General features: G+C 43.7%; 2 protein-coding genes across 2 annotated transcripts; one reads left to right on the top strand and one right to left on the bottom strand.

The window, feature by feature from the left end:
• Window positions 1–5938: 5938 nt before the first annotated feature.
• LOC139763722 (histone H4) lies at window positions 5939–6401 on the bottom strand. The gene has a single exon (XM_071690044.1). The coding sequence runs from the start codon at window positions 6333–6335 to the stop codon at window positions 6024–6026; it is 312 nt and encodes a 103-aa protein (XP_071546145.1). The 5' UTR covers window positions 6336–6401; the 3' UTR covers window positions 5939–6023.
• A 1404-nt stretch (window positions 6402–7805) lies between these two features.
• Window positions 7806–8720, top strand: LOC139763547 (histone H3). The gene has a single exon (XM_071689749.1). The coding sequence runs from the start codon at window positions 8292–8294 to the stop codon at window positions 8700–8702; it is 411 nt and encodes a 136-aa protein (XP_071545850.1). The 5' UTR covers window positions 7806–8291; the 3' UTR covers window positions 8703–8720.
• Window positions 8721–9915: the final 1195 nt, after the last annotated feature.

The following is a 9915-nucleotide window of genomic DNA, read 5'->3' as shown; positions in this document are numbered from 1 at the left end:
CTTTACCATACAACCCCCTTCCCATTTTCCAACTCCCCAAAACCCCATTTTACCCAACTAACCTTTCTTCCAGCTAAGTCTGCCTAATTCCATATGAAATTCTTATTCTCAACAAAATTTTTCCTGCTCCAACCTTTAATTTCTTCCCTTCCTTAAATTTTATTCCTGTTCCATCATAATCACCCAAGCAACCTTTTCCTTTTTCCTTTCACAAATTTTGCTTTTTCCCTAAGGTCCCTGTCCAATTGCAAATTAATCCTTTTTTCTTAACCCAAAACTACACTTGCAGCCTCCTTGCGGTTACCCATCCTTACACCACGCCTTGCACCTCCTTTACCATACATTTTCCATTCCCCCCTCTTTCCTAAATCATTCCTAATGAAGCTTCCCTCAATAAATTTACAAAAATATGCCTCTCATTCCACTGCAAACTTTCCCTTCCTTACCATACGTTTTCCACTCTGACCTATGCCTTTTCAACCTAATCAACCCCAACATAATCCCTAACCATATACCTTTACAATCTTTCCTTCGACTTCTTCCCTCTCTCCAGCATCCAAATAATAATCCCTTAATTCTCTCTGACAAACAATCACTCTGCAAATCAATGCATTAACGGGTCCGCCCTTTCCACCAATTCACTGCCTGCTCTACCAACATGCTTCAACCCAACCATAATCAATTCCACACTACCTTTCCTTTCACTGCTTTCACTTTCTTACCAAGCTCCCAAAAATGCATCATATTTCAATGCATAAATTTCTCTCAATTCATCCAAAAAGTTGCCCTCTTCCCATCAGCCTAAGCGGTCCACCATTCCCTCCCATCCTTTACTCCTTTCACTTCTCCCCGCCACATTCCATCAAATCTTTTCCTGCCAAGCTTCAAATGCAAATTCCCTTCTCGCTTTTGCTGACACAATACGCTCCTTTTCCACAACTTTCCTACTGCTTTCCCCTCCCAAGCACCAATAAATTCCTTAATTTCTCTTGAAATGCATGCAAAAATCCTTAATCTATAGTCATGCCTTCCCATCACCCAACAACATTCCCCTACCTTTCCTTCTTTGCTCCCGCCAGACAATCAAAAATTCCTTATTTCTCAACAAATATACTCAATCAACCTGAAGGGTTTCCCTCTCCCTACTTCCCCTGCTCCTTCCCTACACCCCACCCTTTACCTTCCCCTCTCCTCTCCAAGGCATCAATGCAAATTTTCTTAAAACATCATGACTCTCCATTACGTTCCCTCCTCTACTCTTTCCCCACCTAACACACCTCCATTTTTCTTCTTCACTGTCTTTCCGCAAGATCCAATCGAACTTTTCGACAAACCTCATCTCCATTCTGCCCTCTCTCCTTAACCCGCACCACCTTAACACAAACTACCTTTCACATCTTTCTCATGTCTGCTATCTAAATTCATGCAAAAATTCCTAATCTCAACTTCCTCTCACCTACGCTTTTCCAAGCCTGCCTGCTGCTACCACAACCATTAATCCACCACCAAGCACCTACCATTTTACCACATACTTATCCTTTCACATGTCTTTGCTCTCCTCTGCCTCAAGGCATGTCCAAATGCAAAGAAAATTCCCTTAATTTCTCTCTGACAAACAAATATGCACTCTGCAAATCAATGCCATTGAACGGGTTCGTCCCTCTCTCCTACCTACGCTTTTGCAAGCCTGCCTGCTGCTACCCAACCATTAATCCACCACCAAGCACCTACCATTTTACCACATACTTATCCTTTCACATGTCTTTGCTCTCCTCTGCCTCAAGGCATGTCCAAATGCAAAGAAAATTCCCTTAATTTCTCTCTGACAAACAAATATGCACTCTGCAAATCAATGCCATTGAACGGGTTCGTCCCTCTCTCCTACCTACGCTTTTCCAAGCCTGCCTGCTGCTACCCAACCATTAATCCACCACCAAGCACCTACCATTTTACCACATACTTATCCTTTCACATGTCTTTGCTCTCCTCTGCCTCAAGGCATGTCCAAATGCAAAGAAAATTCCCTTAATTTCTCTCTGACAAACAAATATGCACTCTGCAAATCAATGCCATTGAACGGGTTCGTCCCTCTCTCCTACCTACGCTTTTGCCAAGCCTGCCTGCTGCTACCCAACCATTAATCCACCACCAAGCACCTACCATTTTACCACATACTTATCCTTTCACATGTCTTTGCTCTCCTCTGCCTCAAGGCATGTCCAAATGCAAAGAAAATTCCCTTAATTTCTCTCTGACAAACAAATATGCACTCTGCAAATCAATGCCATTGAACGGGTTCGTCCCTCTCTCCTACCTACGCTTTTCCAAGCCTGCCTGCTGCTACCCAACCATTAATCCACCACCAAGCACCTACCATTTTACCACATACTTATCCTTTCACATGTCTTTGCTCTCCTCTGCCTCAAGGCATGTCCAAATGCAAAGAAAATTCCCTTAATTTCTCTCTGACAAACAAATATGCACTCTGCAAATCAATGCCATTGAACGGGTTCGTCCCTCTCTCCTACCTACGCTTTTGCAAGCCTGCCTGCTGCTACCCAACCATTAATCCACCACCAAGCACCTACCATTTTACCACATACTTATCCTTTCACATGTCTTTGCTCTCCTCTGCCTCAAGGCATGTCCAAATGCAAAGAAAATTCCCTTAATTTCTCTCTGACAAACAAATATGCACTCTGCAAATCAATGCCATTGAACGGGTTCGTCCCTCTCTCCTACCTACGCTTTTGCAAGCCTGCCTGCTGCTACCCAACCATTAATCCACCACCAAGCACCTACCATTTTACCACATACTTATCCTTTCACATGTCTTTGCTCTCCTCTGCCTCAAGGCATGTCCAAATGCAAAGAAAATTCCCTTAATTTCTCTCTGACAAACAAATATGCACTCTGCAAATCAATGCCATTGAACGGGTTCGTCCCTCTCTCCTACCTACGCTTTTCCAAGCCTGCCTGCTGCTACCCAACCATTAATCCACCACCAAGCACCTACCATTTTACCACATACTTATCCTTTCACATGTCTTTGCTCTCCCTCTGCCTCAAGGCATGTCCAAATGCAAAGAAAATTCCCTTAATTTCTCTCTGACAAACAAATATGCACTCTGCAAATCAATGCCATTGAACGGGTTCGTCCCTCTCTCCTACCTACGCTTTTCCAAGCCTGCCTGCTGCTACCCAACCATTAATCCACCACCAAGCACCTACCATTTTACCACATACTTATCCTTTCACATGTCTTTGCTCTCCTCTGCCTCAAGGCATGTCCAAATGCAAAGAAAATTCCCTTAATTTCTCTCTGACAAACAAATATGCACTCTGCAAATCAATGCCATTGAACGGGTTCGTCCCTCTCTCCTACCTACGCTTTTCCAAGCCTGCCTGCTGCTACCCAACCATTAATCCACCACCAAGCACCTACCATTTTACCACATACTTATCCTTTCACATGTCTTTGCTCTCCTCTGCCTCAAGGCATGTCCAAATGCAAAGAAAATTCCCTTAATTTCTCTCTGACAAACAAATATGCACTCTGCAAATCAATGCCATTGAACGGGTTCGTCCCTCTCTCCTACCTACGCTTTTCCAAGCCTGCCTGCTGCTACCCAACCATTAATCCACCACCAAGCACCTACCATTTTACCACATACTTATCCTTTCACATGTCTTTGCTCTCCTCTGCCTCAAGGCATGTCCAAATGCAAAGAAAATTCCCTTAATTTCTCTCTGACAAACAAATATGCACTCTGCAAATCAATGCCATTGAACGGGTTCGTCCCTCTCTCCTACCTACGCTTTTGCAAGCCTGCCTGCTGCTACCCAACCATTAATCCACCACCAAGCACCTACCATTTTACCACATACTTATCCTTTCACATGTCTTTGCTCTCCTCTGCCTCAAGGCATGTCCAAATGCAAAGAAAATTCCCTTAATTTCTCTCTGACAAACAAATATGCACTCTGCACATCAATGCCATTGAACGGGTTCGTCCCTCTCTCCTACCTACGCTTTTGCAAGCCTGCCTGCTGCTACCCAACCATTAATCCACCACCAAGCACCTACCATTTTACCACATACTTATCCTTTCACATGTCTTTGCTCTCCTCTGCCTCAAGGCATGTCCAAATGCAAAGAAAATTCCCTTAATTTCTCTCTGACAAACAAATATGCACTCTGCACATCAATGCCATTGAACGGGTTCGTCCCTCTCTCCTACCTACGCTTTTGCAAGCCTGCCTGCTGCTACCCAACCATTAATCCACCACCAAGCACCTACCATTTTACCACATACTTATCCTTTCACATGTCTTTGCTCTCCTCTGCCTCAAGGCATGTCCAAATGCAAAGAAAATTCCCTTAATTTCTCTCTGACAAACAAATATGCACTCTGCAAATCAATGCCATTGAACGGGTTCGTCCCTCTCTCCTACCTACGCTTTTGCAAGCCTGCCTGCTGCTACCCAACCATTAATCCACCACCAAGCACCTACCATTTTACCACATACTTATCCTTTCACATGTCTTTGCTCTCCTCTGCCTCAAGGCATGTCCAAATGCAAAGATAATTCCCTTAATTTCTCTCTGACAAACAAATATGCACTCTGCACATCAATGCCATTGAACGTGTTCGTCCCTCTCTCCTACCTACGCTTTTGCAAGCCTGCCTGCTGCTACCCAACCATTAATCCACCACAAAGCACCTACCATTTTACCACATACTTATCCTTTCACATGTCCTTGCTCTAATCTGCCTCAAGGCATGTCCAAATGCAAAGAAAATTCCCTTAATTTCTCTTCTGACAAACAAATATGCACTCTGCAAATCAATGCCATTGAACGGGTTCGTCCCTCTCTCCTACCTACGCTTTTCCAAGCCTGCCTGCTGCTACCCAACCATTAATCCACCACCAAGCACCTACCATTTTACCACATACTTATCCTTTCACATGTCTTTGCTCTCCTCTGCCTCAAGGCATGTCCAAATGCAAAGAAAATTCCCTTAATTTCTCTCTGACAAACAAATATGCACTCTGCAAATCAATGCCATTGAACGGGTTCGTCCCTCTCTCCTACCTACGCTTTTCCAAGCCTGCCTGCTGCTACCCAACCATTAATCCACCACCAAGCACCTACCATTTTACCACATACTTATCCTTTCACATGTCTTTGCTCTCCTCTGCCTCAAGGCATGTCCAAATGCAAAGAAAATTCCCTTAATTTCTCTCTGACAAACAAATATGCACTCTGCAAATCAATGCCATTGAACGGGTTCGTCCCTCTCTCCTACCTACGCTTTTCCAAGCCTGCCTGCCTGCTGCTACCCAACCATTAATCCACCACCAAGCACCTACCATTTTACCACATACTTATCCTTTCACATGTCTTTGCTCTCCTCTGCCTCAAGGCATGTCCAAATGCAAAGAAAATTCCCTTAATTTCTCTCTGACAAACAAATATGCACTCTGCACATCAATGCCATTGAACGGGTTCGTCCCTCTCTCCTACCTACGCTTTTCCAAGCCTGCCTGCTGCTACCCAACCATTAATCCACCACCAAGCACCTACCATTTTACCACATACTTATCCTTTCACATGTCTTTGCTCTCCTCTGCCTCAAGGCATGTCCAAATGCAAAGAAAATTCCCTTAATTTCTCTCTGACAGATAAATAAAACATACACTCTACGTAGAAATAGATGACATTGAAGGGGTCTCTCCTACCATTATGTAAGTCTGCTATCGAAAATGATATAGAAGAATGTCATCATTTTTAATGCCCTAAGTGCATGAAATTACTCTTTAGGAAGTCTGCTACCCAAAACGTTCTATAAGAATTTCATCAATTTTTATGACCTAAGTGTATGAAGTTATAGAGAATATGAAAATATAAATGTTTTTTGTCTAATAAGATATCTTTTGAGATTATTTGTGGACCTTAAAAAGGTCCGATTGATTTCTGTTTGTGCCATTGGCATGGTCTTGCAAGAGGAAGAATAATCTTAACCGCCAAATCCGTATAGAGTTCTGCCCTGGCGTTTGAGAGCATAAACCACATCCATGGCAGTGACTGTTTTCCTCTTGGCGTGCTCAGTGTAGGTGACAGCATCACGGATGACGTTTTCTAAGAAAACCTTGAGTACACCACGGGTTTCTTCATAGATCAGGCCAGAGATACGTTTGACTCCTCCACGGCGAGCAAGACGACGAATGGCAGGCTTTGTGATTCCCTGAATGTTGTCACGAAGAACCTTGCGATGACGCTTGGCGCCTCCCTTTCCGAGCCCCTTGCCTCCCTTGCCGCGACCAGTCATCTTGTCTCACCTCTGCTGCGGTCTGCTTTGATACGTTTCTCGCCGCTCCGCTCTCCAATGTAATGCACACCAACTCAGCTCCAACGTATATATCCCCCTTGGATGGACGTGATAGTAGCAGTTCTACCTTCTCTGCCTATTTTCGTGTCTTTTTCCTGTGAAAATTACACTTTTTTAACTCTTTCTCTTATGCAACATAGATAAGATATCAAGCTCGATCTTATGATATCATCAATTTTTATCTTCCTCTAAGAAAACATATAGAAAAAGGTGAAAAATAGCTTTTCAACCTTCATGAGGATCAAGTGAGGAAGAGTGGGCGGAGCTTACGGCTCTCCTTCAGCCAATAGGGAAGCACGAAGTTGCAGCTAGCTGCTGCATAAAACGGGCTCGCACTCGCGCTCCTCGACGAAACAGTTTGGCTTTCACCAACATCGCTCCACACAAGATGAACTCAACATCATTACGAACTACATAAGAAACAACACGCGGCCACGCAAAATGACCGCACTATTCACAAAAGATGTTGAAAAAGCCTTTGACACCGTGTGGCACGATGGATTGAGGTACAAACTAAGCACCCAATTCCAACTCCCACGCCCCACCATTAAGCTTCTCTCTAACTATCTTAGCAACAGAAAAACCCGAATCAAATACAGAAACACTTACTCAAACTACTTCTTCCTTAATGCCGGTGTACCCCAAGGCTCCGTGCTGGCCCCCACTCTCTACACACTCTATTCAAATGATCTTCCCAATCCGATACACCCGGACTCCATCACTCTCCAGTATGCAGATGATGTCACACAGCTAATCAGAGCCAGAATCCTCACTCACTTAATCAATAGAGCCCAACAGGAAATTGACCACGTTTCGCTCTGGGAGTTAAAATGGAGGATTAAAACAAATCCTGCAAAATCCAACATATCCTACTTTAATGTACGTCAGAGATACAACATAACTAATGTCTACCTACACTCCCAAATACACCGTCAGGCGCCCATTCCTATCTCAAACACCAACATTGTCCTGGGCCTAAACTATGATGTACACCTGAGAATGAACCACCATCTACAATCCAGGGCGGCTATCGCGAGAGCGGAGCTCGCGAAATTGTATAGATTCAGAGAGGCGCAATTCAAAACCAAATTGCACCTCTACAAGGCATTAATACGACCTCTTATCACATACGCCCCATCAGCTCTCGAACTCGGAGCCAAATCCAACATCCGTGCACTCCAAGTCATCCAGAACAAAGCTCTACGTTGGATTTTTAACATCAAATGGCACGAGTTCGTCAGGAACACAGAACTTCACGAGAGAGCACGAATCCCTCCTCTAAACATCTACTGGAGGGAACTGTTTGAAAGACAAGTAGAGCGATTTCAAATTCATCACACGCACTGGATTGATTACTTCAACAATCTCCTGGGAATAGACCACCCAGGTAACATGTTCAATATACAACCTGGACAACATCCAGTGCCAATATATTAACGAACTAAAAACCTCTATAGATCTTACTGCTAAGTCCATGGAGGAAGAGTCTTGGTAACATCAGTGGCCATCAGTCAGAAATTTGATCCATCTCCTCGAATTTAAAAAAAAAAAAAAAAAAAAAAAAAAGGCTGGGAACGTCTTGGTAACATCAGTGGCCATCAGTCAGACATCTGATCCATCTCCTAAAAAAAAAAAAAAAAAAAAAAAAAAAAAAAAAAAAAACCTTGGCCTCCGCTCTCATCACCACATTTCTTCCAATGCAAGCTGGGTTGAGCCCTGGCCCTTTTCCTCCCACTAAAATTCACTTCCTCTTACAATTTCTTGCTCTTTCCCCCCTCTCCTTTCCCGCCCCTCCTCGGAAGGGACTTTTCTATCATCATTCATTCATTCATTCATTCGCTCCTCGAACACTACTCGCTCATACGTACTACAACTACTGTAGTGACTGCTCCAGAAATGGCTCGAACCAAGCAGACTGCTCGCAAGTCTACAGGAGGCAAGGCCCCTCGCAAACAGCTGGCCACTAAGGCAGCTCGTAAATCTGCTCCTGCTACCGGTGGTGTTAAGAAGCCTCACCGTTATAGGCCTGGAACTGTGGCTCTGCGTGAAATCCGACGTTACCAGAAAAGCACCGAGTTACTCATCAGAAAGCTACCCTTCCAGCGTCTTGTGCGAGAGATTGCACAAGACTTCAAGACAGATCTACGTTTCCAGTCGTCTGCCGTCATGGCCCTTCAGGAAGCCTCTGAAGCATACCTGGTGGGTCTCTTTGAAGATACCAACTTGTGCGCCATTCACGCCAAGCGTGTCACCATCATGCCCAAAGACATCCAGCTGGCACGTCGTATTCGAGGAGAACGCGCCTAAGCCACTCTTGTAGGTCTTCCTCTTTAGAAAAACTAGGCCCTTCTTAGGGCCAAAATCTAACTTGCAAAAGAATTTTTGATCATGACAACCAACCTCTCTCTCTCTCTCTACCTAATAAGAACAACTAATAGTAATTGTATTCGTGATAATAGTGATAACTAGTAGGTACTGCTGCTTTTCATTTAAAAGCTAGCTACCGGTAATTAATGCAAACAAGCGAAATTTAGTTAGGTAGGGTCCTGTGTTTTTTTTTTTTTTTACTTTTATTTCCTTCCAGGCTAACCTACCTACAATAGAAAAAAATATATAAAACGGGTTAAGTAAGTGTCTTAACAATTGAATCGTGATATCGTTGATATCACTTTTCTAATTATTCATTATAAATAGTAGTATCATCATCATCATTTGGTCCAACAATGATCTCTTTTGTAATAATGTGTGGCTCCAATGGAGCCGAGTTTAGGGGAGGAAGAAGTAGGAACAACTTCTTACTTAGAAGAGGTGTACTTGGTAACAGCTTTTGTACCCTCGGACACGGCGTGCTTGGCCAGTTCACCAGGTAAAAGAAGTCGAACAGCAGTCTGGATCTCCCGACTGGTGATGGTGGAGCGTTTGTTGTAGTGGGCAAGGCGGGAAGCCTCAGCAGCGATACGTTCAAAAATGTCGTTCACAAAAGAGTTCACAATGGACACTCATCCATTGAGATATGTACAACTGCATCCATGCATACATGTACAAATGCAAAGAAAATACCCTTCAATTCAAAAGTCCAATCTGCAAAAAGAGAGGCTTGAACGGGTCTCTCCTAGGCTTATTTATGCAAGCCTGCTACTAAACCATCGATCCACTAATCCACCAACACGCAATTATCTACCTACAGTCACAAAAGCACATAATCATCCACTGAGATATGAATGGCTGCATGCATGCATGCATGGATGTACAAATGCAAAGAAAATACCCTTCAATTCAAAAGTCCACTCTGCAAAAGAGAGGCTTGAACGGGTCTCTCCTAGGCTTATTTATGTAAGCCTGCTACCCAACCATCTATCCACTAATCCACCAACACTCACCTATCTACCTACACTCTTAATAGCACACACTTATCCACTGAGATATGTATGGCTGCATGTATGCATGCATGCATGCATACATGCACGTACAAATGCAAAAAAAAATTCCCTTCAATTCAAAAGTCCACCCTGCAAAAAGA

This window comes from Panulirus ornatus, chromosome 47 (assembly GCF_036320965.1).
Source record: "Panulirus ornatus isolate Po-2019 chromosome 47, ASM3632096v1, whole genome shotgun sequence".
NCBI classification, from domain to species: Eukaryota; Metazoa; Arthropoda; class Malacostraca; order Decapoda; family Palinuridae; genus Panulirus; species Panulirus ornatus.
The sequence above is the reverse complement of the archived record's forward strand: the minus strand, read 5'-3'. Positions and strand labels throughout refer to the sequence as shown.